Source organism: Phragmites australis, chromosome 15 (genome assembly GCF_958298935.1).
Source record: "Phragmites australis chromosome 15, lpPhrAust1.1, whole genome shotgun sequence".
Taxonomy (NCBI): Eukaryota; Viridiplantae; Streptophyta; class Magnoliopsida; order Poales; family Poaceae; genus Phragmites; species Phragmites australis.
In genome coordinates, this window is record NC_084935.1 from 373,989 (window position 1) to 391,164 (window position 17,176).

The following is a 17,176-nucleotide window of genomic DNA, read 5'->3' on the forward strand; positions in this document are numbered from 1 at the left end:
ATGCACATCCAGGATCCTTAATTTCCTTCATATGTACGTATTACTTGTGCATCTCCGCTCTACACGAAACACGATCGAATCTGTCCTACATATATCCCCACGTTTAAAGTAGGGAAAAAAAAAATTAAGGGTGATTAAAGAAACCGAAGCTGGATGAACATATATTCTGATGGACCGAATAAAGAACGCCGCTACTGAGCATCTGACAGAAGAAAAAAAATTCTTACTGATGCATGCATGGTGGACCTCTTTTATATATACAATACATCCGATCCATTGATTCACAACGTTGGAGCCAGCATCCATGTGAGTTTGCTAATAAGCTTTACTGGTTCAAATCACATGCAGGCAAATGAACGTGTGGTACGGCAAAAAGTTAAATCCTCACGAGTCTGTTTAGCAAAGCTTCGAATATGCTCTAGAGTAGAATAAGTGAGACCTCTATTAAACGACAGTTTTCAGTGATTTTTTAAAAGTGATTATCTAAAATAAACTATATATTAGGAGTTGAAAAAGACAGCTTTCGTCTGATTCACTTTCACATATAATCACTTCTTTAATAGAGTTTACATTAGAGAATCACTTTCAGCTATAAATCACTTTCATCAGAAAATCACTTCTCCCGAAGAATTTGGATCAGGAGCTCTACCAAACGGACTCTAAGGTAGTATTTGGTTGGAGAGCGAGATGAGATGTGATGATTACATTTATATATTTAAGGATGAGATGATTCTATTCATATATAGATGTTTGTTTGATGGTTGGGATGGAACAAGTCTATTTTAGTATCTTGTGCTCACCGTCAGTGCCATGTTCGAAGTGGGACGGCTGCGTTTCACTATTTTTTTTAACAACTCTATCCCGAATCTTTGAAAAATATTTCCTGAGTTCGAACCATTCTATCTCACTACTCTCCATTCAAACAGTTAAAAATAGGATAGATCCACGTCCCATAAACCAAACACTACCTAAGATGATGGCGATCAGCAACTGCAGTGTAGAGTGGGCCTAAGTAAACCCGGATTGAAGTATTCTTTGCCACGTCAACGTTTGTAAAGCGTAATCAGGCGATGTACGTTGACGTTGCCCTGTGTTTTCGACTGACACAAGGGCCCAGGAGAGCCCTCGTTCATATACATGAAGCTAGCACTGTACACATCTCGATCACATGTTCACCAGGCATCGATGCGACGGATGCCACATGTGAGTGCTTGCAACTTGCTACAGTATCTCGTTTTTCAGCAAACCAACAGACTAATCAGGGTGGGCATATATAGAATAGATGCACGATCTACCAACAACTAATCCACCACAGTTTAGTACCCATTTTTCAATAACAGATGACAGTTTCCTTCATGACGTCTTGCTAAACAACAGCCGCTAATTCCCTGTTCTTAAATTATACCCTTGTTCTTAATCAGACGATTGAATCATGCGTAAGCTCTTCAGTAAAATAATTAAGAACATGGCCAACTCAACATCAACAAATGATGGAGGATGAATGATCACGCCCTGCTGCCTGTTTCAGTTCAGAGTTTTCATTTGTTGAGCCTCGCTGCAGGAACCAAAAAGATGGTAGATGGAGGATGGAGATGCGGCACCAGACCACGTGAAACCCATCATCCTGCATTCCTGCCTCTGCACAAAAGCTGTCATCATATCATATAGTAAATTCTCATCATGCAAATTGATATCTCGTTCGATTAGTTGTCTCAAAATTATCAAAAGCACTCTAGTGTACTAGTCTCAAAAGCCGAACGTCCTTTCTGCACATGAGTTTGTGTTGCATTCTTTCTCTCTCTGTAAACTGTAAAGTGAGCCGGGGCTGCTAAATTACAAGAAAGCCTCGTCGTTTCAATTAGGCCGCTTCTGTGATGCCGTCACGGCCGCATCAGGCCGCTGAAAACCACCAGGTCAGCTGGTACTACACCAGGTGAGCTCACATCACATGGTGATGGAGACTAGCAGTCAGAGCATGTCATCCGCTCAAGAATCAGTCATAGATATTGTTAAGGGCCAATGTGGTAAGCCACAAGGATTATTTCAGTGTTAGTAATCGGAGAGTCGATTTTCTGTATCTCTGAAAAAGTTGGTTTGACAATATTATCAGGGCAAAAAGAAAGACAAGAATGCTACTGTTCCGTTCCCGGGACCATGAGTCAGAGATCAGGCAGACAGCGCCAAGATTACTGGGTTTTGATTGTGCCCTGTAGCTGCATGCAGGCGCAAATGCAATGCTGCACAGTTGCAGAGTCACCAGTTTCAGCATGCTCCACCACTGCGACTCTGCGGCTGCAAAGCACGTATGGATGGACATGGGCATCACCATGCGTGACGCAGAATTCAGTTGCAGGGGCCAGGGGTCACTTTCCCTTGCACCATGGAAGAGGACGACGACGAGCTGCGTGATCTCATCTGGTGGCGCCTGCCTGGCTCACGTCATCTTCTATCACACAAGCATGGGCCGTCACTATGCCATCAGTCGCCTTCACAGTTCAGAGAGAGCTCGGGCTTATCTGTGTCCGTCTGCTTTACCTTTACAGCCTTGCCACTCTGAATCTTAACGAGCCTGAGATCTGAATACTACCATGTGTGTGATGAACTGATGATGCCGTCTCTTCCATCACACTGTTCATCAGCTTCCAGACGCGAACAGATCGAAGCAAAGAGGAAATCTGCAGGCCATGCATAAGATAGTAGAGACCTGGAGGTCTGCATGTTACAAGTAGAGAGCAGAATCATGAATAAAGAAAAAGGAAATGGAAAACTGTACAAATTTGCAGTTCCAAGGAGTAGTAGCAGCATCTACACGACCAGATTTCAGAAGAGAAACTATAACAAACTCGCAAAGGACCTGACACGATAAACAAGACGAAATCAAAATTTCCCTGGCGCTGCTTGGATCCTATCTTCGCTCGTTATCCCCCGAGCCCCCCTAGAAAGCGCCTTCCCAAACTGTACAATGCTAGTGCTGCAACTACAGCAGGTTTATGGATGAAAACGCTTCAAACTTCCTCTGCATTTTTCCCGCCAATTCCAGAGTCTGCTACTGTTTCAACCACTCGACGATCAGCAGCTAATTGCCTCGCACTTCACCGGAATCGGGCGGTCGAAGCCGCCTCGGGTCAGCAGGGTCCCGACCACTGCCATGTCGCGGCAGAACACGCCTTGGAACGGCGGGCTGATTGTTGTCGCTGCAGTTGCCGCGGTCACCACGGTCCTGGGCATTGGAATTACTGGTGCCATCGCTTCCGGCATGGCAACCTGAACAATGCCGCCGTTCGCACTGGGAACATTCTCCGACATGGGCTTCTTCGGCACTGTTACTTCTTCTTCTTCTTGTTGCTGCTTGGGTCCTGAAGCTGCCACGGCGGCCAAGGCAGCAGTCGCGGCGGCGTCCTTGGCCCTCTGCCTCTCCGCAGCCTCCTCCTTCAGCACGGCTGACATGATGAACGAATAGCCTTTTTGCAGCATCCGGTACAGGAACAGCGCCGACATGCGTGCCTGATCTCGCACGGCCTCAAGGTCACGGTGCTCGTCCACGAGCTCGAGCCGCTCCGCGAACGACGCCGAACGGTCGGGCTTGAGCTTCAGCGTGAGCAGGAGGTGCGCGCGCTCCAGCTCCGGGCGCGTGCAACCACGCTGCACCCCAAGAAGGGAGTGGTAATCCACACTGCACCCCTCGCCTGCGGTAACGCGGCCGCGGAGCTGCTGCATGCGGGCGGTGAGCGTGCGGTGCGCGCCGGCTATCTCACTGAAGCGAATGCCGCCCTGTGGCCGCCAACTCGGCCCCGGCAGCTTGCTGTCTCGGAGCGCGGCGTCGTAGAGAAGCTTGAGGTGGTCAAGGTCCCGGAGGCAATCAGGGAGCGCCCCAACCGACTCGAGCAGGTCGGCGCGCGCACGCAGCGCCGGGATGAACGCCGGGTCAAGCGCCAGTGCGCGGTTGCAATCCGCGATGGCGTCGGCCGGCCGGCCGGATGAGCGGAACGCGGCGGCCCGGCCGACGAGGCAGGCGGTGGCGAAGGGGTGCGGCAGCACGCCGCGGCGCGCGTCGAGCACCTTGTTGAAATGGCGCACGGCCTCGCCAGGGATGCCGGCATCGAGCGCCGCCACGGCGGCGGCGCGACGGCGGAGAAGGAGCTTCACGTGAGCTAGCAGCTGCGACACGGACTCCGCCTCGCTTACCGGCGCCACTGGCGCCGAGCCGGACTTGGACGCTCTTCTGCTGGCGGGCACGGAGACAGCGTTCGCCGTCAAGTTCGATGGGGAAAAGTTGTCTTCCGACCAGCACACGCTCTCGCGGCGGAACGCCGCCGAGGCGAGGCGGCGGCCGGTTTGGAGTAGCACCACCGCGTCCTCCATTAAGCCGAGGTGGAAGCAAGCTTGGCCCAAGACCAAGTACCTGCACGAGCATTGGCGTTGGGAATTAGCACATCAAGTTGCTGCGCAAAACGAGTAATCTTTGTGACAAAAATCTTGTGCTCGATCATCGGTGAGCGGTTACCTCCACTGGGCGTCGCCGCTGGAGTTCTTGGAGAAGCCGGCGACGAGGCGGCGCTTCAGCTCGGAGACGTCGAAGCAGCACAGGAAGCGGGAGGCGCCGGCGCCCGCGTCGGAGCGGTCGCGCCCCCGGGACAGGAGCTCGTTCCGGGAGGCGGCGGCGAGGTCGCCGGAGCCGGATGAGCAGGAGGACGACGAGAAGAAGGAGGAGGAGGTCGCTTCGTCGCCGGAGCAGGACTTGCCACAGCTGGGGATGTAATCACTGAGCATGTCCGCGACGTCGCGGTAGCGCCGAAGCGCGAGGAGCGCGCGCGCCCGGAGCTCCAGCGCCGCCTCCACCCGCGGCGACATGTCCAGCACCGCGGCGACTAGCCCGAGCGCCGCCGTCGCCGCGTCATCCCCTCCCTCGTCGTCCTGCGCCGCCGCAGCGAGAGCTGCCCGCGCCTCGCCGAGGTACCTGCCAATCACCTGTTGTTGCACATTGCAATCAACACATCGCCATCAGATTTCAGCTGCAAGATCGGATCTTTGCCCCCCGCCCCCACCCCTCACAGTCAAATCATGTGAGGAAAGTTTGGAAAATTTTCAGGCGCAAACGATCCGGAGAAAAGACAATTAAGCAGTTCTCGAAAACGCAAACAAAACGCAACGGAAACATCGCGAAGGGGGGAGCAAGACGACGGTACATTCGATCACGCATGCCATGCATCTCGCCATCTGGACACCCAACGCGAGCACTTGCGGGGCGCTGAATGGACCGAACAAACCACCTTGGATTCTCGGGATTGCGGCGGCAGAGGCCAAATCGGCTCATGGACCGCTCTACTGGTGGTAGCATTCGGGCATCAAGGAAGAGACCAGAAGATGAATCGAGAGCAATGCAGATGCAGGCACCAACCTTCTTGTTGCCGCGTAGCCACTTGCTCTTCTTTGCCGGAGCGGAGGAAGGCGATGACACCGCCATTGCCAGATTGCGTCTCACGCATCAGCCGGCCCAAAGAAACAGTTGGCAGCAACGGCAGGAAGGGAAAGATCCGAAATAGATGGAAGGGATCCTAGTTTCCTTCTTGTGCCTCCCGAATTGTTTCCGACGAATCGGGGAGCCGAAATGCCAGCTTCGACCGCGTCTGCCGCTTCGTCTCTCTACACACACTCTGTGCCTCTCTCTCTAAGTAGTGGCGCCCCAGTTTCTTTCTTCTCACTAGCTTTGCTAGCTTGTGCTGACTGGCTACCCTTTGAGAGAAAGAAAGCATCGATCCTTCAAGTTCCTAGCTGGACAAGATGCCTGTGGCTGTGGCGCGGCACCTCCACGCAGGCCTAGCAGCAAAATATAAAGGCCTAGTGGCTATCTACGCCATGGCCTATGCCTCTGGTGCCGAGCACCGAGCTTCCTCCTTTTTAAAGGAGGAGGAGATAGAAAAGAGAGGAGAGAATAATGCTGCCCTTCTCCACCCCTCTACCAGCCAACAAGGATTGATTTTTTTCTTTTACATTCGTTTTCAGACGGTAATTGAAGTGCTGCCGAACAGGATTAGCAACAAAGTGGCAGTTTTGACTGTTCAAAAGCACAAGAAATCAAAGTGGAGTGAGCCCCTTTTTACCACACCCTAGTAGCAGTGTTACCGGGCTTTAGCAACATTGGGAAATGACAGTTAAACAATGCTGTTGCTGGTGACATACATGGTCACATGTCGAGGCAGTGTCAGCGTGCTCTTTCCAGCACAGCACAGCAGCATTATCCAGCCTAAGCCATGTGTTCCGGTTAGTAGCTCAACTCCCTCCTTTGATTAAGGAATACGCCACTCCTGCTTCCATCATAAGCCAACTGAAACTGAAGGAAATTGGGAAGAGAAAAATGATTAAACCAACCAATGTACTGGAACCAAATACTAGCTGGTGAAAACTTCACTCTACTCTAGTATTTGGTGACACTGTTTTCAACACTCACATTGCCTCTCTGTTCATCTCCCAGGCCCGTATGGAATACGGAAGTCTTTCTGGTGTCCTATGGGAATTGAATTGTTTCAGGGAAGATTTCTACGAAGTATCATTGAGAATCGTGTGTTTCAAACAGAAACAGGCTCCAAGGTGTATGGTTCGATTTTTAAACATGAATCTCAGTACTCTTTTTAACTACCCCTGATTTGATTAGAAGAGTAGGGTGACTGGGTAGGAATTGAATGGAGTCGCGGTGGCTGCTGGCGGGGCGGGCGTGTCGCCGCAGCGAACGGCATGGTGGCGACCGTCGGATGCTCTCTTGGCACAGGGTCAGACTCCAGCTTATATCTGTCCCCTTTCCAAGTCATCAGCTTGCATACATAACTTGCTGATCAACTGAAGATTGTATTTATATTCATATTGTAAAGGTATCTCTAATAATTAAATTTAGCATTAACTTTTCGATTATAAGTATATTTTTTAAAATTTATATAGGTGTTACCGTTTACAATTTCTCATACATAAGAATTATAAATAGTGAGATACGGCGTAAATTTTGAGAACTACAGTACTATTATATCATCTACTACTAGCTAACGTTAGCTCTGCCTCTGCATATTAGAGATATGTACTACTACGGTACTACTAGGGATAGTTAGGTCAACCATTCTGCACACATCTGCGGAGCACGTCCACTGAATTGCAACCATGATTCCCTCCCTCCTGTCACATCTTCTGAATATTTTAGCAGAACCGAATATTTTGTAGTCTGTCTATACAGTGCTCCTGTACTGTCCTGTCCTCCTATGTAGCCATGTAGGTAAATTTTGACTAAAACCAAATTTTCTACTCTTGGATTCAGTGGCCAAATACTGTTGTTAGCTCTTGATTAAGGACCTCTAATCTCCATACATAGCTAGGTCATTGTTAAACTAAACAGGTTGAGGTTCCCTCCAGTTCCATGCAGCAAACAGTGGCCTACAGGCTACAGCCCTGCTGGTTTTTTGGATTTAGGGGCCATTTTTAAAATTTTATTCACAATAAAGCCCTTGATCTAGGTGTACTTGCTGTCATGGGCCCCATGAGATGCACCCGTGGCCTCTAGGGATATATAGAGCGAGGTTACATTCCATTTTCCTTCTATTTTTTTTTATTTTCTTTCATCTTCAACGGCTTATTTTTAAAGGATTCGTGAAGTTAAAGTAGAGAGAATCTTGTTTTGATATGAATGATCTTGAAATCTCTTCGTGACGGGAATCGTGAAGAGAAACCGTTAGAGTGCTGAAGTTATGACGAGAATCAGTTAGGAATGATCTTAGTGTTTTTTATGGAATTGTAAGGACAAGATTTTTTTAAGCTCTTAAGCTCAGTTCAACTATATTATTGTTTTTATTGTTTGAACGATCACTTTCTTTGGCAGCTCTTCGCAAGTTAGAGCGCAGTCACAATACACCACACTGTTTGGTTTCTTTTTTGGCATGATGAGCTGGAACCGTTGCTTCATCATATGATGCCCATTCATTGTTGGTGATTAAGTAGTAGTATTAGTATATATTGAGCAGCAAATGATAGGGAAGAATCAGGTCTTGGTGCGTACTATTAATATACTCGATCGGGCAAGTGTTTTACGTCAGTGCCATGCATCTTCGAGTCGAGTTGGTTACATATATGATCAGCGAACGGTCAAACTTCGATTGTACAGTACTATGTTCTTTTTTATTTATCCTTTTAGGATCTGCACGGTTAAACTTCAAAATATTTGATCACTAATATGTAGAAAGTTGTTAAGATAGAGTATATAAAAAAGATATCACTAGATTTCTCCTTGCAGATGTTTTAATAAAAATACAAATTTATTAGTGTATGTTGATATGGAGTAATAAAAAGTTACAGTCAAAATTACGTTTCAAAGATCATGAGAAGTCAATAAAGATAAATAAAAAAGAACGGAGATGGCCAGCTCCTATGTAGTTCACAGATCATTATGTAACAAACTTAAAGTCCATACTAACCATAGAGTACCATATTAATTTGTGTCGCCTTGATTTGTGTATGGTGGGTATTGATTTTAAGTTTGTGGATCAGGGGATGATGATTAGGAGGGAGTAGTAAGCAGCCGTCTCCAAATCTACCGTGCATGCATCCGTTTGTTCATCGATACGGTCGAAGCTGTAGTACAGTACTACGTGTTTCGTCACATGGGGCATCATCGGTGAGGGTCAGCTACTGATCAGTTGGGAAAGCAGATAGAGAGAGACGAATGAATCGTACAGTACGTCCAAAGCCATGGGAGCACAGCTCGCAGCAGCCACCAGACCAGATTAATCCCAGCCGCATTCTGGGTTGGATCCTCCGGCCCCGAACTCAAGGAGAGACCGGAAAGGCATGCATGCAGTTGCCAAAACTTGTTTGGGATCGAGTAGCAGCGTTCCGTCATTTTGCGCTTTCAAATGCCGTGATTTTCAGTGTCCTCTCTCCTGGCCTCGATCCCCTGATTCATCCTCGCCTATGGTTTGGCCTGGCCTCCTAATATTCAGAATAACATTTATATGGAGTAGAGTACTCAATTGAGAGAAGCCAAATTCCCTGTACCTTGAAAACACAAGACAAGTAACTCCTACTCCCGCCGATCCAGTGACTCGGTTCATCTGCATGAGGTCGATTTTGTCTACCAACTCGATCGAAGACAAAATTGATGCGTAACAAGTAGTACTCCCTACCCTACTAGCAAAACAATTGTCACACCCAATTTTAAAGAAAACAACCAGATGTATTTCACATGTATGTTAGGATCAAATTTTACATACATGCAGCGATATCATTAATGATAACATAAACTATGTCTTAAATAACGTAAACATTCCATACAAAAGGACCCGAAGGTCTGAAAAAAAATACTAAAAAATCTTCAAACGGCAGCGAAGCACCCATCCATCCACAGGCGTTGTCCGGAGGAAACACCAGCCTAGGACATGGTCTTCAATCGACGCCTCCTTCCTTCTAGAACTCAGCACCCTCATCCGGGACTTCCTCGAAAACTTCACCTTCTGAGCAGCATCCGAGGGAAGGGAAAAAAAGGCAAGCGTGAGTACATAGAGTACTCAGCAAGTGGGGAAAAATATGACATGCAAGCTATTGACAAGGAAAAGTTAACTTGGGGATTACTGCGACTATGCTCAGCTAAACCAGACTCAAACGACCTAGCAACCTATTTACTAGGTTTATATTCCAGTAATTAAAGAACATAGCTCATCGGATACCATCCGACTACCAGACTCACCAGATATCCCATATCCGGCTACCGACTCATCGGGAGTACCACCACCCGACTACCCAAAACCAACCCTTAAGGTTCCCATCTAATCCTGAAGAAGTCCAAGCCGCTCTTGACCGTGAGCACGGCTGATCGATCAGTTTATTTACTCTGCAGAGTTTGCACACTTTACCCACGAGTCGTGATTCCCGTTTTGCCTTACACTTCCGGGTTGTATGGTCGGGGTCTCACTACAAGGCCGTTACAAAGTGCCTCCACATCTATAAGCACCCACTGAGGTTTCACCGCTAACAGGGATTCCATCCACTGCAGAGGCCCCCTCTTGTGCCACTGAACCAACCATTGGTGCGTACAGAATGTGAAGAACACTAATTACTTAGCCAGGCCGTACCCATATAGGCCTCATGGTTGTGCTGTTTTGCCAGGTTACAGGCTCTAAGAACCGGTCCTTAGGATCTCACACAAGAACGTACACAAACCCTGCTGTGTAGCTCCACCACATACTAGCCATCAAGTTGAGATCCCTAAATTCAAGTTACTACAAGATTATCATCTCCCCAAGTATTTGTTTCATAGTCATTAGTCATAATTCATAATAATTCTAAACCCTGACTGCACTAGCATGACTACCCTTTACATGACCCAAGACCCCAAAAGAGGCTACAAGGAATGGCCACACAAATTCTAGTAAACCCTATTCATGGGATTTCAAAATTAGACAAGCATGCAACTAAGGAAAAGTAAAACTATAATGATCTATGGTGAAATCAAGGTGATCAAGGATACTTGCCTTCGTAAGTTGGCTGCTCGGAATCTTCAAAAACTTGGTCCTGAATGCTGACACTCTGCTCTCCTCCTAAAGTCGAAGCACACACCGGAAAGAAATAACAAAATAGCTAAACACATCACACTAAATAGGAGAAATTAACTCTTAAAAGCCTATTAAAGGAAAGTACACGCTGCTACGATCTTGGGAGCGCGAAAATCACCTAAATCGGAGTTCGTATGGAAAAGTTACACTAATTCTACTCTACAGGGGCTTTTCTGAAAGATTGCATGGACTAAATTGTAAAATAGAAAGTTCTAGGGGCTTATGTGTAAAGTTCAGGGACCTAGCCATAATTATCCTAAAGTTTAGGGGTCTAAATGCAATTATCCTAAAGTCCAAGGGCCTAATTGCAATTATCCTAAAGTCTAGGGGCCTAATTGCAATTATCCAGAACTAACTAAGGGCCTTTATGTGAAAACAGTGAAGCCTAGGGGTCTATCTGTAAATTTCCCTAATTTCAGATAATAGATTGATTTATTTTTATACTGAAAATCCTATTTAATGCGCAAGGCTGACGTCACTGGCTGACGGGGCAGCTGACTGGGCTCCAGGGCTGACATGGCTCTGCCACGTAGGACAGGAACGCCCATGTGGCACGCTGACGTGGCTCGGCTGCTGACTGGATTAAAGGGGACACGTGGCGCAATCTGGACGGCTAGCGAAGGGGTATTTTGTGATCTAATCGGGGGCGTTCAAAATAGATCCGACGGCCGAGGTTGATTGGGGGAAAAACAGGCCGGCGGCGGTCGGAAAACAGCGGCACCGCCTCGGATTTCGCCGGAGGTTCGCCGGAGACACGCGATCTTGCGCTACCGGCTGCCAAACTCTACGGGGAAAGGTGCAAACGAACAGGGAGGGCACGGGGAAACTCACCGGAAGCTTGTTGACGGCCGGGGAGCTTCTGATGGCGGTCGGCGACGGCAATGGCGGGCGGCGGCGCTCGGAACTCGACGGGGACCCGGCTGCGATGGCGGAGAGGCGAAATCGGCGGGCGCGGAAGCTTCCTGGGGGACATATGGTGCCGGAGGAGTGGTTAGTTGGCCGCGGGGATCTTCGGGCGCTGCTAGCGACGGTGAAGGGTGGCGGCGCTTACCAGCGAGCGGAGAGAGCTCGGTCCGACGGCGGAGGAGCTTCGGTGAGCCGTGAAACGGGTTCCTCGAGCTTCAGCGAAGATGGTGGCGAGCTCGGACGCGGAGGGGGAGGCTCGGCGCGGCGGAATTGCTCGGTGACGGCGGCGGCTACTCGGGCTTTCTCGGTGCGGTGAAGGGGGGGGGGGATAAAGGCGGCGCTGCAGGGGTTATATAGGCGAGGCAGGCGCGTTGGTTGCGCACGTGCGGGCGTGAAGGGCGGGTGGCGCGGCGGATTCAGAGCGGGCGGTGCGGGCGCGGCGGGGACGATGGAGCTGATGGGCGGGCCCCTCTGGCAGCGGCGCGGCGGGGGAGAGGAAGGTGCCGACAGGCGGGACCCTCCGGTCAGCGTGCGAGCGCGGGTGCGGGCTGGGCCGAGAGTCGGGCGAAAGCTGGGCTAGGCCGAGGCGATTTTAAACGGGCGTCACAACAATCCGGTTGCTCCTATCCTATTCCTACCTCGTAAACCGGCTGCTCCATCTCCCGTGAAACGGAAGCATGTTAGAATCAAGCACTCGATCACTCCCTGATGCTCTCAATCGCTCAGAGCTCGTCTGCGGAAACTGAACAAATTAGGCAATTGCGAAATGATAAACAGTATACTGAAGAACAGACGATTTGCGCTGTTGAATCCTTGCAGCTTTTCGGGGTTTTTCCATTTCTACTTATTTTGCTACTTATAAGTGAAAGAGGTAACGAAATACATACGCCACGATCTCAAATCATCGTGCCATCCCACAGCCTCGGATCTAAGCGATCATCCTGTTGCACGAGCGCACAACCCGTGCACTGCGCAGCGACTCCAGACTGAATCAAAATGGGAAAAATGGACTCCTAACCATCCTAATGACCTAGGAAAGACTAAGTTTATTCAACGTACTCCCCTTAAAATCAGTTGTTCCTAACATCTACAGGACCGATTCTAGTTCGTAGGCTCTGAAACTTGATCCTCCCGAGGGGCTTTGTATGTCCGCGAGCTGATCTTCAGTGCCAATGTCTTCAACACTAATATTCTTGGTCATGACACATTCACAGATGAAATGAAATTGTGTCTCTATATGCTCACTCCGATCATAGGAAATCGGATTCTTGCATAATTGGACTGTTGACCTGTTGTCCACATGAACTGTGGCGACTTCAGGCTCACTTCCTTTGAGTCCATCAATCAATTGTCCGAGCCAAAGTCCTTGGTGCTGCTGTGGTTGCTGCTACATACTTGGCTTCGCAGGATGATAATACCACCATACCTTGCTTCTGTGATGCCAAGTGACAGGACTTTATCCAACAAAGAACATCACACCAGATGTGCTCTTCCTGTCATCTACATCCCAGCGAAATACGAAACACTATATCCAATCAGCTTGTTATCAGTGTTGTGCTTAAGATAGATGCATCCATGTGATATTGTACCAACAATGTAGCACAAGAGATGCTTCACAACACTTAGATGTTCAGTTGTGGGAGCTTTCATGTATCCACTGACATACCCAATTGCATATGCAATATCTGGCCGAGTGTGTGCCAGATATCGAAGGCTCCCCACTACACTTCTATATAATGTAACATCTACAGAAGGACTCTTACTAACCTTGCTCAATTTCAGTCGTGGTTCCATGGGTGCTTGCACTGGCTTGCAATTTTGCATTTTTGCCCTCTCCAGTAATTTCAGTTGTGGTTCCATGTGTACCAGATTGAAGGCTTCCCCACTACACTTCTACAGAATGTAACATCTATAGAAGGACTCTTACTGACCTTGCTCAATTTCAGTCGTGGTTCCATGGGTGCTTGCACTGACTTGAAATTTTGCATTCCTACCCTCTCCAACAATTTCTTGGCGTAGGCTAACTGACAAAGAGTTATCTTGCCGGCTACTCAACTTCAATGCCAAGATAGTAGTTGAGTAATCCCAAGTCACTCATGCTGAAGCATTCTTGCATTTGCTGCTTGAACTTGCCGATCTCCTACATGTCTACCCTAGTGACAGTCAAGTCATTAGCATAGATCCCTAGCAGCAGTCTTCCTCTACCTTCACCGTGTGTGTAGACTGTGAGCTCAGATGTATTCCTCTGGAAACCAAGTGACAACAAAGTAATGTCAAGCTTGGCATTCCAGGCCCTCGGGGCTTACCAGAGACCATACAATGCTTTATGCAAGAGATACACCTTGTGTTCTTCACATGTGTGCACAAAACTAGGGGGCTGCACCACATATACTTCTTATTGGAGATATCCATTGAGGAAAGCAGACTTGACGTTGAGATGGTGAACTTCCCATCCCTTTTGAGTTGCTATGGCAAGAAGAACACGCACATAATCCAAACGAGCCATTGGAGTGAAGACCTCATCAAAGTCGACGTTGGCGCGTTGTGCATATCCTTTTGCCACGAGTCGTGCCTTGTGCCTAATGGTGTTGCTAAGTGCGTCTTTCTTTAGTTTGTACACCCACTTGAGCCCGATTGCCCGCTGTCCATCTGGCAATACAGTGAGGGACCAAGTCCCATATTCCTATATTGACTTCATATCCTCCACCATGGTAGCACACCAGCTCTCATGTGGTTCAGCTTCAGATAACATCATCGGCTCTTCCCCTGCTGCTAGATGGAGTTAGCAATTTTCCGATTGAGTGCATATATTTTCAATGGTTCTATACTGTTGTGGATCATCATCGTCGGCCATCAATGGAGATGCATTTCCCAGCAGGGACACGAACTCCACATTTGCTATCGGGTGTTGTGTAGGCGTCGATGGCTCTTCACCTAGCGTGTTTGCCTCTGGTGCAGTGTTTGTTGTTGGAGTAGAAACACCAACTCCACCTTGATGATGTGTTGCAGCTGTCTGGGAGAAGCTTGCTGACCACACTGGATGCTTGACGGTGAACATCTTCGGTGCATCTTGATCTTCATTTGTGCCCTAATTCCAAGTTGCCTTTTCGTCGAACATAGTGTCCTGAGTGATATGGACGTGCCTCGTGTTCGGATGATACATCTTGTATGCTTTTGCGCCTGGTTCATAGCCAATGAAAACCATTGGCCTGCTGCAATCATCAAGCTTTTTGAGCCTCGACTTCACCATCTTCATGTGCATGACGCAGCCGAACACCCTGAAGAAGCCAACATTGGGTTTTCGGTCGTACCAGGCCTCATAGGGGGCCTTGCCATTAACGATTCTTGTGAGTGACCGATTCAAGATGAATACGGCTGTGGATATTGCCTATAAGGTGCTCTATGGGCTTAAGAAAGTACCAAGGGCATGGTATGAATACCTTAGAGATTTTCTCATTAAAAAGGGCTTTGAAATAGGCAAAGCCGATTCTACTCTCTTTACAAAAAAATATTGATAATGATTTATTCATTTGCCAAATATATATCGATGACATTATATTTAGTCCTACTAATCAACTCTTTTGTGAAGATTTTAGCAGGATCATGACCAAAAGGTTCGAGATGTCTATGATAGGTGAATTGAAGTTCTTCCTCGGATTTCAAATCAAACAACTCAAAGAAGGAACCTTCATATGTCAAACCAAATACATAAAGGACATGTTAAAAAGGTTCGATATGGAGAATGCCAAACCCATCAAGACCCCTAGGCAAGCAAATGGGCATCTCGACCTAAATAAGGAGGGTAAGGCCGTTGATCAAAAGGTATATCGTTCCATGATCGGTTCTTTACTTTACATTTGTGCATCTAGGCCTGATATTATGCTTAGTGTGTGCATGTGTGCAAGATTTCAAGCCGCTCCTAAAGAGTGCCATTTAATAACTGTTTAGAGAATTCTTAGATATTTGATTCATAACCCTTACCTTGGCTTGTGGTATCCTAAAGGGTCATCCTTCGACCTAATCGGCTATTCGGATTCGGATTATGCCGGTTGTAAAGTGGATAGAAAGAGCACATCGGGGACTTGCCAATTCTTGGGTAGGTCCTTGGTTGCTTGGTCTTCAAAAAAACAAAATTCCGTAACTCTATCCACCGCCGAAGCTGAGTATGTTGCTGCGGGAGCATGTTGTGCCCAACTCTTATGGATGAGGCAAACCTTGAAAGATTATGGCTATACTATGATCAATATTCCACTCTTGTGTGACAATGAAAGTGCCATAAAAATAGCCAACAATCCCGTGCAACACTCAAAAATCAAACATATAGACATAAGATATCACTTCTTGAGAGATCACTCAACCAAAGAGGATATCGATATTCACCATGTGAGAACCGAAAGATAACTAGCTGATATCCTCACAAAGCCACTAGATGAGCAAAGGTTTTACGAGTTGAGAAGTAAGCTAAATATCCTAGATTCTCGCAACGTGGTTTGAACTGTTGCATACAATTTGTTGTTGTAGATTTCTAGTTTTTAGATAGAAGTTTTTCAAAAGAAATAGGCATAGAATTGTGTGATTTGCAAAATTTGGATCTTTGATCGTTGATCAAGTCATATCACTTGTGATTATTATTTTGATTGATTGATTGATGGCTAATCACAAGTGGTATGAAATCTCATGTCCATCTAAGCTCAATTCATCTAAATCCTTTTGAAATCTATCTCTGTTGTTCTTCAGAGTGCGGAGTGTCCACATATATGCAGAGGGTCCGCACATATACGGAAGGTCCGCACAAAAGTTCGGAGGATCCGGACTTTGGCAGAAATTCCTTTTACCCTTTTTAACCCTCCCTTCGGGTTAAAACTTTTCCCCACCTCAGTTATTTTGTTTCCACCGTGCTCTCTCTCTCTCTCTCAAGCCCTAGTCTCTCTCCACAAATCTTCTCCTCAAGGTTCTCAAGGACATTGCTTCGGAGGCTCCGCTCCAAAATCAAGCCCATCTCTTCTTGGTGTGGATTCTCCACAAAGCTCACGAAGATCAACCTCAAGTTCATCTCATATCTCTCTCTCAAGGTATAAAATCAAGTTCTTGCCCGATCTCCTTTTTGGATACCTTAGAGCTTGTTTCCTTTGATGGATATCTTCCTTAGATGTCTTAGATCATATACCTCTAGTGGCATTTGGTTCCCTTGGCAAAAATCTTCGGAATCTCGATCTAGGGTTTATTCTGTGAAGTGCGGATAGTCCGGACATGTGCGGAACCTCCGGACTTTCGTAGAATAACCTCTACTTTTTCATTGCTCCGTCTTCCTCCGTCGCTTATGTGTCATCAATCCTTTTCAGTTGTGATGGAGCACCCCGACCCAAGGGATTTGCAACAAAGAGAACGTCGCACCAAATGGCGTCTTGATCATCAAGCTCAATTTGGAGGAGATGACACCGGTGGGTCCAGCTCGTCTAGGCCACGTGGTGCTTATGTCAAGGTGGCTACAAGAAAGGCCCCAGTTAGGCGTGGTAGTAGATCCGGTGCACAAGGAATTTGAATCAATGAATCAACTGATAGTGGTGCTGCAGCTGCCGCTCGAAGAAATCAAGGTGACAAAACACAACCTGAAAGAGATGAGGAGAGACTTGGAAAGAAAATTGATCCGAGGACGTGTCCCAACACTCCTCCTCGGATAGAGCTAA

General features: G+C 47.6%; 1 protein-coding gene across 1 annotated transcript; it reads right to left on the reverse strand.

Moving 5' to 3' along the window:
• Positions 1-2,595: 2,595 nt before the first annotated feature.
• On the reverse strand, positions 2,596-5,885 carry LOC133892042 (uncharacterized). Its single transcript, XM_062332782.1, has 3 exons — positions 5,399-5,885; positions 4,505-4,968; positions 2,596-4,402 (listed from the first exon to the last, which is right to left on the reverse strand). The coding sequence occupies exons 1-3, from the start codon at positions 5,462-5,464 to the stop codon at positions 3,070-3,072; spliced, it is 1,863 nt and encodes a 620-aa protein (XP_062188766.1). The 5' UTR covers positions 5,465-5,885; the 3' UTR covers positions 2,596-3,069.
• Between the last annotated feature and the right edge of the window lie 11,291 nt (positions 5,886-17,176).